Genomic DNA, 24,470 nt, shown 5'->3' on the forward strand with positions numbered 1-24,470 from the left:
CAATGCTCTGTGCTCGTTGGATGCATTTTGTGTTGTGTCATGGCCGCCCAATGCATTTCCAATGGAGGTCACATGGTTTGACACAACATTGTGTTGTATGAGGGGGAGGGGCGCAGTCGAAACACAGCTGAAAGCCATACAACAGACCCCTCCCCCTATGTTGTGTCAAACCATGTGACCTCCATTGGAAATGCATTGGGCGGCCATGACACAACACAGCATTGATCCAACGAGCACAGCGAATTGCATTAACCGTGTGAGTGCACCCTTAGAGAAGGCTGTCACACGGTAGCAGTGGTTCTCTGGAATGCTGGACAACTCACCCTGGTGCTTGCCCGTTTTTTCTCCCGGAACTTTCCCCAGTGAGGGGGATAACTTGTAATATGCTATTGGATGTTTGTATTCTTTTTGGGAAATATATAAAAAGATACTCCTATGAATGGCTATATTATTTTACTTGTATTGTATTGACCCTATAAACAATTTAGTATAATTTAGTATATGTAAGGTTTTGCCACTCAAATGGTACCTCATCAGATACCCACATAGCCTACAACAACTTCTGTGAACCAACTTCACTGTAGTAGCCTTTTCATAAATTATAGCTGTACTTAGTTAGGCTGTCGTGAAAGTTTATAGTTAGAGAAATTCAAAGTTTCAACACCAAAGTAGTAGTAGTAGTGAATTAGCAAACTGGACCATTTTGGACTGAATGTTTCCTTTATCCTCGTGTTGGCTTCTGTTTTTGCCAAAGCTTTTATTTTGGTTGTTTCTCATTATAAGCGCACGTCCGTTGTCCTTCAAGTTCCACAGCCGTCTGCCATCCAGCCTCTACCACACCTCACTGGGGGAAATTCCAGGAGGAAAACGGAAAAGGGGTGAGTTGTCCTGTTACGGGGTTTCCGAGGCTACTACAAGGCTAGCTCACATGAGCTTGTTGATTTGCTTTGCATGAAAATTGCTAACCCCAATTGCTCTCTTATGGGGGCCCCATGTCTCCTGATAGTGGGGTACAACATATTTTCCGATTGGGGTCCACAGCCAAATAATACCATGTGTTCTCCTTGTAGCCTCACGGTACCACATGCTGTTTACATTTCTGACATATTCAATCAATCAATCAATACATATAGTGGTCCTTAATTGTCATGAAAACATTTGGAAACTGCTATAGAGTGAGGTTTCAAGGTGAACTGTTCACAGGGACAATTGTGTGCACATCTCAAAGCCTGTATATTTAGGCCAGGTGCTGGATGTCAGGCATCAAGGCAAACATCAAAGAGGAGAAGAAACATCCGCACACCAGTTTCTAGAGCGAGGAGACTTACTTTATTTAGGAGGCAACAAATGCAACGTTTCGACCTACTGTACAAGGTCTTCATCAGGCAAATGGTGAACTGTACCGTGTTGGACAGCCGGCACTGCACTGTAAACTCTTCTACCTCAGTTTTACAGTGTCATTTGTATGTTTTGTCAGGTAAGAAGAGGTGATACTGTATCACTACCAACACTCTTTTTACTACTTTTTTGTACTTTTTACATTTTTTATCCCACAATTTTGCAACCCATTTTTTCCACCCAGTGTCAATGATCTAATGTAATCCTGGGCCCTAACACTCCCTCTGCCAACCTGGGGAGAGCAACGGATTCCTTATATGCATGAGGAGTCCACGCCACTTCTTTTCACCTGACGGGGAGGGGGGGGCGGGGAGGGGGGACGGGAGTTTTCCCGGTTGGACATAGCGTGTGAAAGGAACACGTTATTCCAACCAGTTCCTTTCCCCTCCATCAGGCGCCCCGGCTGGCCAGGGGGATGCAGTAGAGACCAGGATTACTGCATGTTATTTGTGAGGGTACCTACTACCTACTGTACCCTAGGTAGGGGACACGGTGAGAACATGCAAACTCCACACAGAAAGGCCCTTTTGCCAACCCCACCCAGGATATGGGCACTGATGACGCGGAGGAGAGAACACGCCTCCCAGCGCCCACAGCATCCCCGGTGGGAATCGAACACTGCAGGACCTTCTAGCTGTGAGGCGGTGGCGCTACCGACTGCTCCACCATGCCCCCTCTCCTTTTACTGGATCTCCTGCCCGTAATGGCTCTCCAAACAAGTGGTTCCCAAACTTTTTCATGTCATGACACTATTTAGCCCGTGGACCCCCAGTTGAAAAGATATGCCAGGGACCCCCCCATAAGAGAAGATTTGTACAGCTCTATCAGTGATTCTCAATGCGTTTAATTTCAAGGACCCTCAGTTTGACATGCATTAGACTACGGACCCCCCATTTAATAGCATCTCTGGGACCCAATTTATATTGTAAAATCAAAGTTAATTTGTTCCATTTGTACGCTCTCAGAGTTACAGACCCATAAGAGTCCATTTGGTTCCTAATTATCATTTAGCTGGGGACCCCCTGGAACTCTCTCAAGGACCCCTAAGGGTCCCCGGACCCCACTTTGGGAACCACTGCTCCAAACCCTCCACATGACAAGCCTCTATTGTGGCACAGGAACGTGCACAACACAGCCTGCAGATCCAGCCAGTGAGAGAACGAACACCATGCATATTTTCTCTCCTTTCACTCAGCGCCCGTGGAACATTACGAGGAAACAACAACCCGGCGCGCCACGACCGGCCGCCTTCTCACTATACAAACGGCACGCCATCGTTCGTCGGCGTGCAACGAGCGTGAAATCGTGCCCAGTTTACATTCTCTTAATTCATTGTGTTTATCAAACAGCTGGAGAGTGAAACCCATTCACTTTCTTTCCTGCGCTGAAAGCACATCACAAGCCAATCAGTGAAGTGTACAGTACACTGTATACGTGACAACTGACCATGTCTCTGCGTGCGTGAAACGTTGAAAGCACTAAATAAACATGGCTGCTGTGAAGCCCAGTGGAAAACGTGTGTTTTAACCGATTAAGACCTGGAACGCATCTGTGTCACTTTAGCTTTGAGCCACTTTAACCATTATTTTAAACTTAAAGGCTTTTGATTGATTGATTGATTGATTGATTGATTGAAATATTTATTAACAGTTTGCAGAATTACAGTACATTTCGAGCACAAACTCAATACAAAGGCTGTTAACTGTGAGTGGACGACCCAATTAAGCATTACACTTGTTTACAACAGGGTCCACCATGTTCAATTCATCAAAACATTTAGAGACGTACAAATAGACACTTCTATATAGACAAAGAACAGAACAGGAATTCATCATAATGGGAAAAGAAACATATACAGTGAGGGAAAAAAGGGGGGGGGGCGGTGGGGGGGGGGGATTCAGATTTTACGGGGGCCAGTTTCGAATTGCGGCCGTCCGTGGGTGCCCTTTGAGAGCGGTTTTGAAGGAGTCAAGGGATTTGCATGTCTTAATGACTGTTGGTAGGGCGTTCCACATTTTGGTGGCATAGGAGCGAAAAGAATTTCGTTCCTTGCTATTGACAAATAGCAGATATACAAGCTCGAGCTTGTAGATGTGCTATTTTTGAAAAATCGTGAAAATCGTGCAAATCTTTGAATATATATTCTTTCACAGCAAATATCTTTGCTTGGTCCCTAGAACAAAATATTTTCAGATGGGACTCGTCGGCCAATTACATATCATTTTTGGGGTCCTTGACATGAAATAGTTTGACAAACACTGACATAGAAACATGGGTTCTTCAGAAAACTGTCATGATTTAACTAACTAAGTACTTTTACTTAAGTACTGTACTTAAGTACAATTTTGAGGTATTTGTACTTTACTTGAGTATTTCCAATTTTCCAGTACTTACTTCTACTCCACTACATCTCAGAGCCAAAATTTGTACTTTTACTCCACTACAATTATTTGAAAACTTTAGTTACTAGTTACTTTGGAGATTATAATTTTGATTAGAAAACATACATTAACCACTTCAACCCTATACATTTCGGCCATTTGAAAATAGCCGATCTACAAGCTCACAATGCACGCGTTGCGACGCATTGTGAGCTTGTAGATCTGCTATTTTCAATAGACTTTGTACACATTTTGAACTTGTGAAATGGGACATTCTGCAATATGAGTACTTTTACTTTTAGTACTTTGATGCCAATACTTTTGTACTTTTACTCAAGTACATTTTCAATTCCGTACTTTTAGTACGAGTAGTTCTAAATTGCAGTATTGGTACTTTTACTTAAGTAAAACAATTGAGTACTTTTTCCACCACTGGGTCTCAATGTGTTTAATGACAGCTATCGTGGGCCAGCATCTATGGAAACCATGCCCAAGTCTCACTCTCCCGTGACTCCATCTTCCCCATTCTTTAGGCATGTGCAGTTTGCCAAAGCTTTTTTCCTATGCACTCCAGCACACTCGAGACTGACGAAATTATCATTCTTTTTTTTTCTTTTTTTTTTCTTAGATTTATTACATTCCAACGTGTCAACATCACTGAGAAATGGAGAATGGAACTGCTGGGGAGAGTTGAGGTTTTGACAGTTACTATAGAGGTCAAGTAGTATGCACTGGAGTGACATAAAACAGCCACAATACAATAATATAGGGCAGTGGTTCCCAAACCTTTTCATCAAGGACCCCCAAATTGACACTAATTAGCCCCGCGGACCCCCATTTGAAGAGATATGCCAGTGAGCCTCATAAGAGATTTGTATGGCTCTAGCAGTGATTCTCAACCCGTTTAATTTCAAGGACCCCCAGTTTGACATGCATTAGGCTATGGACCCCCATTTAATGGCATTTTTAATATCACTGAGACCCTCCTGTAAAATCACTGTTAGTTGGACATTGGTTCCATTTGTACACTCTCAGAGTTACAGATTCATGGGTCCATTTGGTTCCTAACTATCCATCATAGCTGGGGACCCCCTGGTACTCCCTCAAGGACCCCTGGGGGTCTCCAGACTCCACTTTGGGAACCTCTGATATAGGGTATAATATGTGAGCTGAACAGGCACGCGCACGTGCACACATAGACATCAAAGGGGGCTTCAAGTTCAGCCCCTGCCCTTTTACCCGTCTGTAAAACAACTGCCCTTTCTAGACCATGAATGCAGCATTTACTATGGTTGGGGGAAAAAATGCAAATGCAACTCCTTACGCCGTACCCGAAGGCAGCATTCGGGAGAATTGCTTTTCTTCCGAACTCTCCTGAACTTGAACGCAGCATTTTGCGTTGAAAGAATGTGTTTAGAAATCCACGTCGTACGCCACATCTCCAGTTGATAGAGTGCGGGGGTCGCACCCTGAAAATGGCCAATCTACAAGCTCTCAACGTGTCGCAGCGCGATGCGTTGTGAGCTTGTAGATCTGCTATTTTTGCTATTTTTGTCCAAAAGTGCCCCCTGCCTCTCTAACACTCTCTGCACGTCCCTGGAGCAGAGTTTTGAATGATGTTGATCAAGGACAAGGACAAGGACAAGGACATGTCTCATTCTTTTTTCAAGTAGATTTTTCTGCCTATTCTTTCTGGTTAGCTTTTTTGGGACGTATATTTTTTTCAAGCAGTGTCACGATATTTTTTTCATGCAGTTTTTATGGTTATCTTTCAAGTTACAACAGTATAACCACCTACAAGGTAACACAAACTAAAAGAAAAGGGAGTAAGAGACCATTTAGACCAAAATATTTTCAATTTAAACAATAATGAAAATAGCAGACATTTTGTTGGCTATTTGTCAGGAATACAGTCGGAGTCCTGGGCCTGCCTGACTAACTTAGTTGCCTTGTGTGTGTTTCTGTCCTGACTAATAGAGGGTATGCACGTGACATCATCGTACCTGGAAGTTATGCGGGAACGCCCACTGAGTGGCAACAAACTACTTGCTGGCCTTGACAGGACAGCCCATTCATCCAAACAGAAAAGTCCTGTCTGATTGCATTAAACAATGTTAAACTCAAGTTTTTGTTTCATAAAAAGTTATGAGCAACTTTCTGTCAAGAAAGGCCCTGCATTTGATTATTTTTCCAAGTGTCAGAGTTTGGAAGTGCTTGTTTTCAATAACACAACATTTTGCTGCCTCCTGCATTATGTGACATTTAGAAACAGGTGGTACGCAGGGCGTGACAATTTCTTGTCATTCCAGTGCCGTCACTCCCATTAATCTGCTCACTCCCAATCAGCCAGTCAGAGTGGAGGTTCACACCTGCACTCCATTCGTTTGTCACACTCAAGGCCCAGGCTACACCTATATGGATCTTTTGCAAAACGGATATTTTCATCCTCACACAAACGCAGAAACGCATTGAACACAGGATAAAATCACTGCTGTAGCAGGTTTCAATTGTAGGCTACCGGTATATTATATTTGATTTTATATTTACACTTATATTTTCTAAGGAATAAGTACCGCATTTTAAAAGCCACCTAAATTGTGAGTGGAAGTGGAACATGTTTCTTGAATTGTCTGTCAACATGTCACACTACTGTATGTGCGTAAATCTCCAAATCCCGACTCTCGACTTTTCTCTCCATATAATTTAAAAATGTTTTTTTTACCATTGCTCTAGCGACTTGGCAAGTCCTGCACAGAAAATAATAGCAGAGTCAGACCTATAGAAGTGTCCACAACCAGTTGTGAGCTTGTAGAGTGGCTATATTTTCGAGGTGTATAATAAATGTCACGTTATAATGTAGGCTAATAAAAGTTCACATGTGCACATTGTCGGCACAGTGACAAATGCAGTCAAGGGTGCACCCTTTATTACCTAAACAGGAGAGAGATGTGCCATATATGCGCACGGCGACCCACTGTATACTTTCTTCTCACCATTCACACCTCTCTCTCTCTTTCTGCACCTCCTCTCTCTCTCCCATCCATGACCATGAAATGGAGAGCAAAATACAGCATGAGAATATAGTTTCACATGGCGATGCACACACCACACATAGACTGTTGCAGGTGTAGCCTACTGCAATGGCATTTGGCCTGGGTCTTATTTGGTTAATATCAAAGAAACAGCTCCGTCAAGCTCCGTTTCGCATGACTACACAGATCCACTGATCCGGATATTTTGGAAAATCTTCACTTATTTATCCGTTTCCAAAAACTTCCGTTTGAGTGGCCGAAAACTCTGTTTGTGTGTGGCTGAAAGGCCCAAACGTACAAACAAATGTGCGTTTAGCAAAAGATCCATATACGTGTAGCCTGGGCCTTAAACCCTGCTTACCTATTTTTTCTCTAACTGATTATATTCCTGCGTCCTTTGCTTTTTGACTACATTTTCTGTGAACTGCTGATTTGCAATTAAAACTCTGTTTAACCTTCAACCTGTTTCCGTCCGCTTCTGGGTCCAAAAATCATATCCTGACACTATTTGAATTATCATGATGGTTATATAGGTCTTAAGGGTAATTTCACTTTAAAAAACCACTCCTGGGTGCATGCATTTTCATGTCTACTCTGACTTTTGTGTGCACTCCACCCCGACAGTTTTTAATTTTCTTGATTAAATGGCACAATGGACCACAGATTAAATGCTGATATTAATTTAAACAAACACACTCACGCTCGCATATAAAACTCAATCAGACTCCAAGTTAGAGTCATTGAAAAACACCCGCTCCTTTTCTGATATTGTCCCTCTAATCATGAATGGGGGGAGATCTTTCAATGACTTATTTCATTATGTTTCATTATGTTTGATTGATTGAAATTGAAATTTCACAGTATGCAGAATGGGTAAATTTCAAGCGAAAGCACAAGTCAATACAAAAACTGCTACTTTGTGGACGACCCATGATTAAGCAATAAGGCTGGTTTACAACAGGGTCCACCTTTTTCATTTCATGAAAATGGGAAGAACATGTACAGTATGGGAAGAAAGGGGTGGGGGGTGGGTGGGGGACAGTTTCATTATATTTACGGTTATGCCGTTATGCTGCGTTAACTTGGCTCATTTACAAATGCAGGAAGTACTGCAGATGTAGAGCGGACACGGAAATGGCACACAGTATCTGTGTGTGTGTGTGTGTGTGTGTGCGTGTGTGCGTGCGTGCGTGCGTGCGTGCGTGCGTGCGTGCGTGCGTGCGTGCGTGCGTGCCCGCAAATTACAACACAAGGGTAACACCGGATAGGACTGGTTAATTCAGAATTAGGAACCAGTTGTGAAAAGCCTGCAGGCAACAACGAGTACTTTAAAGTGAAACTTCCCCTTTGAAACGTTTACACCTTCCTTTGTTCTTTTTTCTTTTTAGAGTTGAGAACCTCTTGGCCTCTCGTGTAGCTGTGTTGTTGTTATATAATAAAAGCCCTAAGGGCCACCAGTCAGTCAGCTAGCTCTGACTGACCTTTTCGTCCAGTTTGTACTTGTAGGCAGGGCGGTGGGTGGGCCTCTTTCGTATCCTCTCCCTGACCGAGTGGAAGACTATGGGCTTGTTCTTCAAAACGAAGGCACCCACTGCCCTGGTGGCTGTCTGCTGCCCTGGCTTGTCCCTGGTCCCGGAGGGCTGCCCTGGGTTGTCCCGCGTCCCGGGGGGATGCCCTGGGTTGTCCCGGGTCCCGGGGGGCTGCCCTGGGTTGTCCCGGGTCCCGGGGGGATGCCCTGGGTTGTCCCTGGTCCCCAGGGCGGCAGCGACACTTTGATCCACAGCAAACACCTCCGAGGCCCAAGGAGTGTCGGAGACCTCGTGGTCCGGCCGGCTGCGTTGGGCGGCGGAGGCGTCTCGGGGTGCTGACCTCAGGAGGCCGCTCCTTCCTTTGCCTCCTCCTCCTCGGGACATCGACGGGGTCAGCTTGAACCCACCTCTCTTCCTCAACGTCCCGTCTTCCCATCTTTCCTGTGACATCATTGAGAATAGGAAGCTGATGCAATTGTGGGAATATATTCGCCTTTGAAGTAATACGAGGAAGAAATAAATGCAGGACACCTTCTCTACGGGGTTGTGCAACTCTGTGGGCGGCGGGAGGCACACAAGCTCTTTGACAGCGACTTGGCGAGAGTTGGAGCTGTAAACAGAAGAGAGAAATGCATCTAACAACATCTAACAACATCTAAAACCAAGGACTAAACATTGTAACCAAACACAAAATAAATTACAAAAATGGTGCAATTAAGGTCTTTAAGAACAGTATTCCCCAGCTCCCCTTAACCTCTTGCCAAGGCTCCGAGCCAGTTTCAGTTGACTGAATTATTAATTACTGATTATCCGAGGTGGAAAAAGTGCTCACATTTTATACTAAGTCATAAGTATCAATCAAAAATCTTTTGAAAATAGCGACGCGCTGTGAGCTTGTACATCAGGTATTTTCAAATGGCCGGCGAAATGCATATACAGTAGGGCTGAAGTGGGTATATGTTTTTAAATAATTGCAGTGGAGTAAAAGTGTAACATTTGTCTCCGACATGTCGTGGAGTAGAAGTAAAAGTACTGGAAATTGGAAATACTACAGTAAAGTAAAAAATAAAATAATAATAATAATAATATTAATAATACCAGATAACCTCAAAATTGCACTTGAGTACAGTGTAAAGTTACTTTACACCACTGCTGATTATAAATGGCTCTGGATCAGACTGCCAAGCTCTAAACCAAATGTAGCAGACAATTACAATTTAGGCATTTAGCAGACGCTCTTAATCCAGAGCGATTTACAATAAGCAAAAACAAAAAGCATGGCAATACATCACATACATAAAAAGTAGTTATCATGAAACATGCGTAAACTAAGAACATAACAGTGGATTATCTATATAATGAAACTATACATATAAACTATACATACTATACTATACTATTCATATATACTATAAAGTGCTATGACTACATAAAATGCAATTCTAGTGCTGTCTACGTAACAGACAGAATAATAATTGTGATGACACTGTGCACCAACCTGGTTTGGGACCGGCACAGTGGGGTGTAATGAGGATTAGCGACCCACATCATTGGCGGTCGCGAGGACTGCAATGCAGTCCTGGGCAACAACGGGTTAATCTGGACGGTACTGAGCTGATGGGAGTCAAATCAGACATTATATGATGTAGAGCAAACTGAAAATACACTCCAAGTCACGTTGAAAACGACCTGTTCTGAAGGTTTCCTAAATATTCGACTGTGCTGTACATTAAAAAAGATGCAAAACTTCCTTATGAATTTCCGTTACATTTACAGCAATACAACCGTTATCTAGTAAAGTGTAGGTCCCTATATCATCGCTAAAGATTATTCTTCACAATCGATCATATCACAGTATGAAAAAGCAATCTTGAATGGCTTTACAGTCTGATGAAAAATAAAGAAAGAAAAGTGTTGGCTAATGGAAGTAAGTAAACATTTGTGAAACCTTTCAAGACCTGGAAATTGTCACATTTATTTAACACGGCCTACTGTACTTCTCCAGGCTTGCATGTGTAGAAAACACGTCTGTTCTTTGTATTTCATTTCATCAATGCAAAAAAAGAAAAAAGGCAGAACCAACCTTGACTACCTTGAGATCTCTGCTTTTTTCAAGAAGACAGGTCGGGGTAACTGCAGAGCTGCTGTCAGGATCATAGCGGCCATTCGTGCTGCATGGGAGGGAGCACATAAGAATAATTTCAGCTGTTGATATGTCTCAATAAGCATAATAATAATAATAAATATAGCTGCAAGCAGCGATACGGCGGGACCAAGAAAGAAGACAATACGCAATAAGAACAATATGCACACATACGACTGACGAGCTGAGTTGACAGTACCCGGATTTGAACACACAACCTTGTGGTCCAAAGGCAAGAGCTCTACTGACTGAGATACACAGAGACAATGAACATTTCATGCAAATTGCTAAAAGAAAACAGAAAATCAGGTATAAGCGTTTTTTAAACTGCTCAAAGTGGCAGAAGATCTAAGGGCGGAGCTTACTGATCAAAGTGACACATGTTCCCCGTGAGTCAAGGAACAAGTGGAAACAAGTGCCATGACTTTTGGACAAACGAGGCATGAGTTATGCCTGTTCAAAGGTTTCATTTCCAAGAAATTACTATAGCGCCCCCCTTTGGCCAATTGGAGTAAGACTGCTTCCAGTGCTATTTGGCATGACCCTCTAGTATACTGTAAAGTGACATAAGCATATGACGCTGCATGTATGTATTAGAGGCAGAAGAATAATTCATTTTTTCACTTAACAAAAATGTGCTACGATTATTTGTCCGTATAGGTCCAAAGTTCATGTGTAGAAGTTTTCGTGCATTTGTATCAAAGATCCTGGGAGCAGATACATTTTAACTGTTTTTCATATAATTAAAAATGGCGGGTGATCTAATGGTCAGAGGTCAAACGTCATGAGGCATGAGGAGACACATATGTGTATCAAAGTGTCATTGCCGACGGTTAAACGGTTCATGAGATATGCACATTCAAAGTTTGCATTTTCAATTGAGTGCTATAGCGCCACCATTTGGCCAATCGTCTTGGGCTTCGTATAGTCACCGTTTGGCATGGCCCTCTACCATACTGTAAAGTGTAATAAGCAAATGATGCTTCATGTGTAGAACGTTTCACGTGTAAAACCAGGCCTAAAATCAGGTACTAGCATTCTTCAAACTGCTCAAAATGGCGGGAAATCTGAGGGCGGAGCTTACTTGTCAAAGTGACAGATGTGTTCCCCATGAGTCAAGGAACATGTGGAAACAAGTGCCATGAACTTTGACCAAACAAAGCATGATTTATGACTGTTCAAAGGTTTCATTTTCAAAAAATTGCTATAGCGCCCCCCTTTGGCCAATTGGAGTAAGACTGCTTTCAGTGCTATTTGGCATGACCCTCTACTATACTGTAAAGTGACATAAGCATATGACGCTGCATGTATGAATTAGAGGCAGAAGAAGAATCTTCACAAACCAGCAATTTTCATTGACTCATAAAAACTTCATTTTTTCACTTAAATAAAATGTACTACGATTTTTTGTCCGTATAGGTCCAAAGTGCATGTGTAGAAGTTTTCGTACATTTTGATCAAAGATCCTGGGAGGTGATATATTTTAAATGTTTTTCATATAATTCAAAATGGCGGGTGATCTAAAGGTCAGAGATCAAAAGTCAGAACACGAAGGTTGTTCGGCATGAGGAGACACATATGTGTATCAAAGAGTCATTACCAACGGTCAAACGGTTCATGAGATATGCTCGTTCAAAGTTTGCATTTTCAATTGAGTGCTATAGCGCCACCCTTTGGCCAATTGTCATGGGCTTTGCATAGTCACCGTTTGGCATGGTCCTCTACCAGATTACCGCGTTTCTGCACCGTTCAGTCAGAACTGCAATTTTTGGCGGAAGGAGAAGAAGAAGAAGGAGAAGAAAAATAAACACAAAAGCAATAAGTGACCAAAATCACTTCGTGACTTCTTGGTCCCTTAAAAAACACAAAAACAATAAGTGACCAAAGTCACTTCATGACTTCTTGGTCCCTTAATAAGAACGATCCTCAGAATGCACGTGTCCTCAGCAGCCAACCTTGGTGAGGCCGTGCTCTGCTGGGCCTGTCTCTGCTGGAGATGTCGTTGTTGTTGTTGTTGCTGTGGAGGAGGGCTGCTGAGGACAGTGAACTCCTCCTCATCTCTAGTACTGGCAGCAGCATCCTGGAAGAGCAGCTCCACGCGTTGTTCGGTCCACTCTGATGCATCGACGACACTGAGCGTTGGAAAGTCATCCATCGGCTGCTCATGTGGGAAGAAGAAGAAGAAGCAGACGTTTTATGTATAGGAGTACAACAGTGAATCAGTGTTGTTTTCGTCGACTACCTTTTTTCACTGACGAAAACTAAACGATGACTAAGCAGAAAACTAAATGAAAACTAAGCTATGATGACTAAAACTAAGACTAAATGTATTGACAATTTCGTTGTCAATACAGCTAAACAACAACTAAAATGCTAGGAAGGGACTAGTGGACAAGAGATCCAGTTTAAGTCATTTTACACTTGGTTGCATAGCAGATCTACAAGCTCACAACGGGTCACGCTGCGATGCGTTGTGGGCTTGTAGATCTGCTATTTTCAGCAAGTGTAAAATCAGTCATTATGACGGCATCAACTGTAGATTTAGGTCACATTTCCACCCAATACTTCGGTAGACTTGATGCGAATGGGCGGAGAACTTGGGATTCTTGCATATTTAATTTGCTGCGGTTTGCCTTCACACTGTCATCCGCAGCAATTGGAAACGCAGCAGGGGGGACCTTTATCAATGTGTTCCATTCATAAACTAGCCTACACAGTGAAATCTATGGTGATAAAATTATACTCATAACGTGCATGTATCGTGCCGTCTGTCTGGGACTGGACCCCTCTCTCTCTCTCTCTCTCTCTCTCTGCGCAGCCACACACTGTTCTTTTGGGCATGGAGGCACAGCGCTGAGCGCACTGATATAACAGACAGCAGCGCAAAAGAGTTTATCGAGATGAAAGTCCCTACTCCCCAGTCCCAGACAGACAGACAGACAGAATATTCTGTAGGCTATAATACACTGCAGTGTTTTTATGTGTTTCCTTAAGCAATTGATTAATGTACTCGTCCTCATTTCGATCAGGGCTTCAGTCTCCTCATTCGACCATGTCTATCCACGGTAACGGGACATCTTTGCGCTGCGTAAAATATGCCTTCTCCGTCTCCAACTGTGTTCAGCTCCTCACCCGCCACATTGTTTGCTTCATTTCCTTTATTTACTGCGGATTGCATTCACACCTGCACCGAATCGTAAACAAGTAGCGAAGCGAAACCCCCGTTTTTGCTCGGAGTAGAATGCGGTTCTTTGATACGCATTAGGATTCGAATGAGCCTTCACACCTGCCAAACGAAGTGCACTTTCTGACAATGCGCAGCATGATTCGTTTTAATCGCAGCAAAGCTTTCTGGTGTGAATGTCACCTTAGTCGACTAAAATCTTATGACATTTAGTCGACTAAAACTAGACTAACACTAAAACATTCCAGGTGACTAAAATATGACTAAAACTAAATGAAAACTATTCAAAGACTATGACTAAAACTAAAATCAAAATGTGTTGCCAAACAAAAACAAAGCCATGAGGCCTATAGGGCAGCAGGAGGCTGTCTATGTCCTGTTTCTGTAGCGTGAGGCGTTAAACAAAATGTTTTTTATAAAATAATGCTATTGATACTTAGCTCACTTAAGTAAAAAAAAACAAAAAATCACCCCCATGTGAAGTGAGGGGCGCTCTTAGTCTTATGATCATACATCATCTCATTCCGGCCAATCACAAGTTGCGTCCTCACTTTTGTCCTCACTTTTGTCTTTTTTCTCTGATGAAACCTAAATGGAAACTAAATAAAAACTAAGCTATGATGACTCAAACTAAGACTAAATATATTGACAATTTTGTCAATAAATAAAAGACTAGACTAAAATGTTAGAAAGGGACTAGTGGACAAGAGATCCAGCATAAGTCATTTTACACTTGGTTGCAAGCTGAAAATAGCCGATCTACAAGCTGCAACGCGTCGCAGTGTGACACATTGTGAGCTTGTAGATCGGCTGTGTAAAATCAGTCATGACGGCATCAAGGCCCGCCAAAATACATTTTAGTCGACTAAATCAACTGTACATTTAGTTGACTAAAATCTTATGATCTTTAGTCAACTAAAACTAGACTAACACTAAAACATTCCAGGTGACTAAAATGTGACTAAAACTAAAGGAGAACTATTCAAGAGACTATGACTAAAACTAAAATCTAAATTTGCTGTCAAAATCAACACTGCTGTCAACCTACCTGACATGTGTAAAAAAAGATGTTAAACTATATAGGCTCCTCTTCCATGTGTGTTCAATAATGGCTCAAACAAATCAAAGCCATGGGAATAACAGACTGGAGCTAGCGTAGAGAGCTCACTTCATAACTTTACTATAGGCTACAACAACCTTGGTTAGGACTTCATGTTGCTAAGCAACATAGATACACATCCATCCATCCATCCATCCATCCGGTCTGGATCGCCTCCTGCTGTTCATAGGGACGACTCACACCTTCGCATCTAGCATATAACATTGATGCATGCTAGATGTAAGCAAGATGTAAGTGTCATGGCCGCCCCAATGCATGTCCAATGGAAGTCACATGGTTTGATACAACATTTTGGACTACAAGCTGTTGCGGCTTTCGGCTGTGTTTCGACTGCCCCCCTCCCCCTCATACAACACAAATGTTGTGTCAAACCATGTGACTCCCATTGGAAATGCATTGCGAGCTTGCATCAGCTATACATCTCATACAACAAGCATACATCAATCTGTTGTGACCGTGTGAGTCGCCCCTTAGGCCTCACGCACACCTTTAAAACATTGATGCATGCTTGTTGTATGAATGTTGTAAGTGTCATGGCCGCCCCAATGCATTTCCAATGGAAGTCACATGGTTTGATACAACATTTTGGACTACAAGCTGTTGTATGGCTTTCGGTTGTGTTTCGACTGCCCCCCTCCCCCTCATACAACACAAATGTTGTGTCAAACCATGTGACTCCCATTGGAAATGCATTGAGAGCTTACAACAAGCATACATCTCATACAACAAGCATACATCAATCTGTTAGGCCCTTAGGCCTGACTCACACCTTCACAACAGATTGATGTATGCTTGTTGTATGAGACTTATTGACTGATGCAAGCTCACAATGCATTTCCAATGGGAGTCACATGGTTTGACACAGCATTTGTGTTGTATGAGGGGGAGGGGGGCAGTCGAAACACAGCCGAAAGCCGTACAACACAAATGTTGTGTCAAACCATGTGACTTCCATTGGAAATGCATTGGGGCAAGATGTAAACAAACCCTTTCATACATCTAGCATGCATCAATGTTGTATGCTAGATGTAAAGGTGTGAGTCGGGCCATAGCCTTTGAAAAAAACCACAAACTGTCAGTGGTGGAAAGTAACTATGCCATTTGAAAATAGCCAATCTACAAGCTCACAATGCATCGCAACGCGACGCTTGTTGTACAATATGAGTTGTGCAATATGAGTACTTTTACTTTTAGTACTTCAATTCCGTACTTTTACTTGTAACGAAGTATAGTTCTAAATTGCAGTATTGGTACTTTTACTTAAGTAAAACAATAGAGTATTTTTTCCACCACTGCAAACTGTCCCTCTAATACAAGCTGGTCGAGGGGGAAATTAATTTGACGATTTCACTTCACATTGTGGAATATCTATAGGCTATCATTCTACCAGTGGTGTAAAGTAACTAAGTACATTTACTCAAGTACTGTACTTATAGTACAATTTTGAGTTATTTGTACTTGTACTATTTCCAATACTTTTACTTAATTATATCTCTGATCCAAATATTGTACTTTTTATACAATTATTTGAAAACTTTAGTTACTATACTTTGTAGGTTTTGATGATTATTGCAAAACATACATTAACCACTTCAGCCATATATATATATATATATATATATATATATATATATATATATATATACTATTTTCAAAAGATTTGTATACATTTTAATACTTTTGTACTAAATGTGAGTACTTTTGCCACCACTACATTCTACAGAACATTAAGCTGAATGAAACAAAAAGCTACTTATTTAGCCTTGATACAAGACATTCATATTATTAAATTATGACCGTCCTTTGATCCAGGACTAACTACCTATTGATTTATTGATTGATTGATTGATTGATTGATTGATTGATTGAAATATTAAGAGTTTGCAGAATGGGTACATTTCACATGAAAGCACAACTCAATACAAAGGCTGTTACTGTGGACGACACACTGATAAAGCGTTACACTTGTTTACAACAGGGTCCACCATTTTCAATTCATCAGAACATTTAGAGACGTACACATAATACACTTCTATATTTAAAAAAAAACAGGAAATCATGTAAGGAGGTAAAAAGGAAAAACAAAAAACAGTAAGGGGGAAAAGGGGTGGGGGGGGACAGAAATCAGATTTTTACGGGGGCCAGTTTCGAATTGCAGCCGTCATAGGTGCCCTTTGAGAGCAGTTTTGAAGGAGTCAAGGGATTTGCATATCTTAAAGGCTGTTGGTAGGGTGTTCCACATGTTGGTGGCATAGGAGCAAAATGAATGTAGTCCCTTGTTTGTGCCGAATCTGGGTTGCACATGGTTTGTTGAACTCCCTCTGGTGTTGTGCTTGTTATTATTATTAATTATCATAAGCTTGGTCTGCAGACAACACTTTCTAAGTTGGAAATATATGTTTGCAATCCTCATTAGTGCTGTGCAATTGCTTCACTACATAGCTTCACTATACCATTCGAATGATGTAGTAGTTTAATTGGCTATTTTCTTTTGATGACAGAATCTCTACATTTCCAAGGGTGCAGCATCAACATAAAATAATAACAGATGAGTGCTCAGCTCACTCACTATTATTCATCAGCCTATGGATGAAATATTGTAACTTATTATATTAGTCATGATGAGGTCAAGGGTTAAGCAAAAGGTTGTGCAGTTAATACATTCAAATGGACCCGTACGTTTGCCTGTTATGGTACCACATCAATACAGCATGGAATTGTGGACAAAATCGTATCCAACGATAACACAATTTATTTGAGGCTAAATCTCATCAAATGGTGAGCCGAGGCTCAAATGACTCAATTCTGCCATCTGGTGGCTTTATCAGTACATTGCACCCATGGCCCCATAATGTCGCTTGCGTTCATTCTTTGGTGATGTTTTGTTGTTGTTTGTAAGAAATACATTTTCTTGGAGCCAATTAAAGGTAAACCGCATGGAATACGTAAGGGATAATATCTGGCTAGGTGGTCATTGTCGGGAGATAATTCACCGACAGGGAGTTTAACCACCGAGGCGAAGCCGAGGTGGTTACACTCCCTGAAGGTGAATTATATCCCGACAATGACCACCTAGCCAGATATTATCCCGCTTATTACATGGCTAACTAACATAAATTAATACATTGACCCAAAACACAACAAAAAAAGTATTCCATAAGTTCGCGCTGGCTGCGTCTGCCCAGCTGCAGGGCTGCAGCACTGTCAGAAAACAAGGAAGTGAGTTGATCAAATAGAATCCATTTTCGGGTCCTGCTTCGTCTATTTCTCGCTCAAATGTTTTCAAAAACATTTTTAAGAGCAATGTTTAGCTGTAAATTACATTGTGTGTCACTAGTGTGTGTGTTTACATGGCTGTTATGTTGGAAACGGCAGTAAATCAAGCGGGGCGCAGCCGCGCAGCTGGTGGTGCTCAGAGGGTTTGATTAGGCAGCGGTCATTATACAGCCATTATACAGTCATTATCATGAGATAACTCACCGCTGAATTAAGCGATTGACCAATCAGAATCAAGCATTCAACCAAGCCATGTAATAAATAGACTTAAATAGGTAGGCCTCCTCATTGTCCACTGAGCCACACTTTAAGTAGGTGAGAGATTTGTTTTGTTTTATAATTTGTTTCTGTTTTATAATAACTTTTATAACTTTATATTTGTTTGCAGGACTCTAAATGTGAATCACACATTGAAGCACCTCCAAACTAAATTTGAAACATTCCAGACATGATCTGTGTCACCTTAGCTTTTAATTCATCTATTATTTTAAACTTTAGCTGTTAAGAAATAGCAGATCTACAAGCTCAGCGCGGCACTCGGTGAGATGATGTATGATGTTGTATGATGATAAGAGAGCCCCTCACTTGCAAATCTTTGAACATATATTCTTATTTCTTTCACAGTGAACATTTTTAACTGGAATCTTTGCTTCTGGGGGGTCCTTGGAACAAAATATTTTTAGATGGGGGTCCTTGACATAAAAAGGTTTGAGCACCACTATAAACATGGGTTTTTCAGAAAACTGTCAGGATTTAGAAGACATTTGTAGAATCGGGTCCTCGGGTCCTCAGTGGTTAAAACAGTGGTCCTTGAGGGGGTTCCAGGTGGTCCCGAGTTAAATGATGCAGAGTTGGTAACCAAATGGACCATTATTAGATATTGAAGTGCTTATTGTTAAACATCTGCATTACTTAATTTACAAGAAGTCTACACAATTAGAGAATGTAGAAAATGTGTTATTTTAACGTTTGCCTGCCCTGTTATCTCTCCTTTTGGTACCAACATCAATACGGCATGGATGGAAATGTGGACAAAATCTTACTCAACGACAACAAAATATTCTTTAGTTTTGGGTTCGAGAGGCTAAATGTAATCAATTGGAGGTCCGTGGCTCAAATGCAGAATAAATAATGGACCTTGATACATGAAAAGGGTTGAAAACCACCGGGTTAAAACACAAAGAAGCAGAATGCAGCCAAGAGACACCATTTAGTTGCATTACTGTCTAGCATCAGGGCTCTATTTGGAGTGGTGGTAGTTGTGCTGGTAGTGTGGGTAGTGATGGTAGTGGGGGTGGTGGTTGTAAGCTCTTTGCAACGTGGAAGCGGAGGTGACCACTTGTTCTCAATTTCACACGTCACACCGGCTGAGCCAACCATCACAAACCCATCATCGCATTTAAATGTCACGTGAGCCTTGTACCCATAAGGGGGCGGAGGCCCCTCGTATCGACGCAGATTCGGGACGTCTGGCGTCGGACAGAGGACCTTGACGCACGTCGGAGGTTCCGGGTGGAATTTCCCGTCGGTTTCACAGTATGACCGCCTCGATCCGTTGAGTGTGAAATCCTTTTTACACTTGTACGTCACGCCGTGTCCATATTCATACTCGTCTTGCACGGGACTGTACTTGGCATTTGCGGCCTCCGGCGGTGGAGAACATATAACCACTTCACATCTTCCCAGTCTGCCTATCCACCCGTCAGCTCCACAGGTCACCTCTTTCTGACCTACCAGATCGTAGCCGGCGTTGCAAGATAACACCGCCTTGTCGCCAAACTGATTCCCATCGGGATAATCTATAATCCCGTTGTCCGGATCGCCGAGGGATCCGCAGGACCTCCTCTCGCACATCATGTTCAAAGCGGGCCGCCACGTTCCTGCGGCGCAGGTGTATCTCCGGGTCCCCCCCGCGATGACGTAGCCGATCTCACAGTCGAAGGTGACCTTATCTCCGTCGGGAAAGGTCACTTTGACGATGTCTTCACTGCTCAAAATGGTGTTGGGCCCCGCTGAAGGCCGGGGACAGTCTTGAGCCTCGATGGGGAGGCCAAAGCTGCTCGTTGCGAGCAAGTAGAGCAAGACGCCGCCTGCGAGGTTCATGGCATCTATATGGACACAGAGAGGTTTGGTTCTCTGGAGGGGGCTGATGTCCGAGGTACAGACGCCACAGTGCCAGGGTTAGAATACTGATCACAACTGTGTGATGAAGGATGTGAGTGTCTATCTGTGCACGTCCACTCATAGTTTGTTGACGTCAGTCACGATGATGTCATCATGATGTCAGTATGACATCAGCAAATCCGCATCAGGGTAGGCATGGAGGCCAGTCTATGACATCAGTACTGTGATGTCATACGACTCGAATCTGCCAACCAGGAGCTGGTGTGATGATTTTTGAGCACAGCACTAAAAAAAATCACACTCTTAACTAACATTCCTTGCTCAGCCAATCAAATCATCACATTCTGTGATGGTGCTACAGACACCACCAGAAACCAGTCCTATCCGGTCTAGAGAGGCCACCTTTGTGTTGTAATTTGTACACACGCGTGCGCACACGCACACACACACACACACACACACACACACACACACACACACACACACACACACACACACACACACACACACACACACACACACACACACACACACACACACGCACACCTGTGGATAGCGCCCCTCACAAATCACACTTGTGTGAAGTGAGGGGCACCCACTGTATTTATATTGACCACATGATGTCTCACATTGTCAATGTTTGTTTAACTGCTGCCCCAAACAAACATCAAAAGTCCACAGACTTGGCTGCCAGATGACGCTCTATAAAAGCCATGCATTGGAGGGGCTAGGGCCCCTCAAACGTTTGAGAACATCATCCCCTATCTCTAAATGAACTCCAGCCCCTCGTATTTGACGTCCTCTATTTTGGTTTCAGGTAAGAGGACCCGTCCGTCTAACGTAAAGGCTGTGATGTACGTGGCGGTGGTTTGGGCCACCTCTTTCGACTTGAGCGCCAGCACGATCTGGTCGTCCGTGTTGGGGACGAATTTAAAAGAGGAGAATCCGTGGGCGGGGTCGTGCGGCCCCTGCACGCGGCTCACGGCGACGTCCTTGAAATCGGCCGACGAGCTGATGACCAGGTTGGTGCCGCGCCGCTCGTCCGCCGTCTCGTCGTACTGCTCCCGGCTCGCGCGGCGAGGGAGGAAAAACCAACGCTGCAGGATGCGGCTCCAGGCCGCCGCCTCGTGGAGGAGGTAGCCCGGCGGCTCGATCCCGGCCGCGGACCTCAGCGAGTCGTACGCGGGGATCCAGTTCTCGTGCCGCACATCGCCCCTGTGGCCCACCACTTTGACCCACTGCGGGTTGCGGTTGAGAACCTTGCCCCCCGTGGTGGTGGTCCACTCCTTGCCCAGACCGCCCACGTACAGCCGCTCGTCCTTCACCGTCATCCACTCAGCTTTGAAGCCCTTGGCCACGGAGCCGTCCCCGTCCGTCAGGATGACCCACGGCACAGCCTTGTCGCCGTCGATGTGGTACACGACGCCCGTGCGGTCGTCCACGCCGTAGAGCTTCCCGTTGAACGCCACCAGCTCCGACAGCTCCATTCCCCTGCCCCGTTCCGCCAGGTGGCTCTCCAGCAGCACCCTCTCCTGGTCCCATTCCACCGACACCTTGTGGCCGCTGTGGGACACCAGCAGGTGGCCTCGCCGCAGGTAGCTGAACCACGTCGAGTCCTCCTTGTCGCTGCGGGAGCTCGTGTCTAGGTCGGCGATGATGGCGATGCGGTAGCGGATGCCCTGCGGCGTGACCTCGGGAGGGCTGAGCGGGTAGGTGTCGTTGTAGCGGGACTCGGCCTCCGCCCAGGTGCAGCCTGACCACTGATGTGGGCTGTGAGGACGTGGTGGCCACATCACAACGAGCAGGAACACGAGGGCAACGGCTGCCGTCAAGGTCACAATGGACCGCCACTTGACGCGGAAGCGACGGTCAGTAGTGTTGGCCATAGAAGGCAGCGTCGTGGGGAGATGGCCAATCATCATTTCAACTATCAAAAGGGGTTGCTCACAGCCATAAAATTGGGCCTTTCTTTTTTAAGCTCTTGGACTTTTTGGGGGTTGAACTGTATTCCGTGCTGTCCAGATGTCTCTTTCTATGACAATATACATGTACTGTATTCTTCTGTGCAGAGGGCTAGGCAAGTTCTTTTCTCTGTAGTAAACGTGGTTAATCCGTTGAGTTTCCTTACCAGAAAAAAACAGACATGACTTCACTGCTATACCAGTATGAGTGATTGAGAAACCAACACCTCTTAAGATAGGATATTCTTTTACATGCAACATTGGTTGATTCTCCTGATTTCTTATATAGACTAACCAGATCTCCGCTCTGATGTCACACAAACAACCAAACAGCTACACTATGTCGATTTGTGCAGATTATCTTGCAGTGGTGGACGGTAAAATAAGCACATTTACTTGAGTCATTTTTGAGGGGTGCTTAGAGCGTCGCAGTCCCGCCCCCTACCATGGCCCAGGAAATGAATCCCAATGCATTTTTCCCATAGACATTTCAAAAAGTATTTATTTAAAGACGGTTACAAAGCCAACTCGAGTCGTGACAACTCATGACAACACACATTTGGACCAAACAAATAATTACAAATAAGAAAAACAACAAAAAAAGTGTTGTAACCTGCCGTTTTTTTCTTCTTTCTAATTATTTGTTCGGCCCAAAAAATTGTGTTTGTTGTCACGACTCGAGTTGGCTTTGTCCGCGGCGTAAACGTCTTTAAATAAATACTTTCTGAAATGTCTATGAGGAAAATGAACGGAGAATCATTTCCTGGGCCATGGTAGGGGGCGGGACTGCGACGCTCTATAGACCCTCCTATACAGCTTTTCGTCCCGTCACGTCTCACATTTGCCATTGACAATGAAAGGAGAATGTACGTCATATGTGCCTGAAATATGACATACATTTGTGGCAACGCAAACATTAAATGCCATTGACAATGAAAGGAAAATGTACGTCATACAGTAGACGAGCAAATCGGCTAACCAATCACATAAATTCAGTTATCTTTTTTTAAAACATTGTATCATGGTTAAAAGATAATAACATATGTTGACAAATTAAATCATGAAGAAGTATATTCATTTTTGAGGGGCGCTATAGCCCCTCCTATACACAGGTTTAATGTTTGTCTTAAGTTCAATGTTTATTTTGTAAACGCCATTGACAAATGTGTCATTTACGTCATTATTGTCTCTTTATTGTTAATGGCGTTTAATGTTTGTGTTTGAACCGTTTGTTTTACATCACCATTACATCACCTAATCAACATGAGTTAGACTTTAATATATTAGCGCCCCTCACTTCACACAGGTGTGATTTTTACTGGGATAGATCTAGTGTGGGTTTATGAGTTACGTTATTTTCAAAGCTGAAGGGCAGGCTATGGATGTTGGAATGTGGGTGTTTCACATTTTTTGATGATTGGTTCGAATGGTTGAAGGACAGCCTTCTTTTCCCGTCGGCGTCATCCACTATTAACCTTACCATGCTCTGGAAGGGCGGTCACAGAATTACATAGGTCAAGACACGACTTGACAGCAAATTTGTATTTACCGTGGTTTTAGTCATTTAGTTTTAATTCCATTTTGTCATGCCATGACAACCACATTGTGGGATCAATAAGTGTTTATCTATCTAAGCCTCATTATACTACAGTAGGATGTGATGTCACTTGCCAAAAAGAACAGATCTACAAGTTACAAGTTGTATATTGTTTCTTTTGCAAGTTGTATATTGTTTCTTTTGCGATATCCTTTAGGCTATTAAGCATTACCTGTGCACAAGGCAGGAGACGTAACAAAGGCAACAAGGCAGGTAGGCTATATTGTTAACAGGAGAGCAACACTGAATACTATAGATGTTACCGGTATACAGTTGATGTTTATACTGTTTTTATTTTATTCTGTCTATTGTCATTTCAGGATCATTGGAAAGGAGAGTCCACATCTCAACGTATACCCAAGGAAATACATTTTTATTTATTTTCTTAAGATATTTTTGGTATTTATTGATAGATTTACAGTAGTTTGACAAAAGGAGGAGAGACATGGGGGGGGGAAGACACGCAGCAAATGTGGTCGGGCTCGGGACTCGAACTTGTGACACGCTGAATTACCAGCCTAGGTGCCTGGACCGCTCGGCCGGGCCCAGGCCAGGAAATACATTTTGAATGAAAAAAAAGTCACAGCTTCAGTGTCAAATACATATCATTTGAGGGTCCTTGACATGACAAGGTTTGAGCACCGCTGAAGCAACACTGAAGAGGTTTTTCAGAAGACATATAGCATATAGCATGTCATTCATATGTTTACATTTCAGAGCAGTAA

At 43.2% G+C, this 24,470-nt stretch overlaps 2 protein-coding genes across 2 annotated transcripts; both read right to left on the bottom strand.

The window, feature by feature from the left end:
* Positions 1-19,233: 19,233 nt before the first annotated feature.
* Positions 19,234-20,166, bottom strand: LOC306934464 (membrane cofactor protein-like; the record flags this gene model as incomplete). Its single annotated transcript, XM_079517030.1, has 1 exon — positions 19,234-20,166. The coding sequence occupies one exon, from the start codon at positions 20,164-20,166 to the stop codon at positions 19,234-19,236; it is 933 nt and encodes a 310-aa protein (XP_079373156.1).
* A 788-nt stretch (positions 20,167-20,954) lies between these two features.
* On the bottom strand, positions 20,955-22,106 carry LOC306934465 (soluble calcium-activated nucleotidase 1-like; the record flags this gene model as incomplete). Its single annotated transcript, XM_079517031.1, has 1 exon — positions 20,955-22,106. The coding sequence occupies one exon, from the start codon at positions 22,104-22,106 to the stop codon at positions 20,955-20,957; it is 1,152 nt and encodes a 383-aa protein (XP_079373157.1).
* Between the last annotated feature and the right edge of the window lie 2,364 nt (positions 22,107-24,470).

This window comes from Electrona antarctica (genome assembly GCF_951216825.1).
Source record: "Electrona antarctica genome assembly, chromosome: 12".
Taxonomy (NCBI): Eukaryota; Metazoa; Chordata; class Actinopteri; order Myctophiformes; family Myctophidae; genus Electrona; species Electrona antarctica.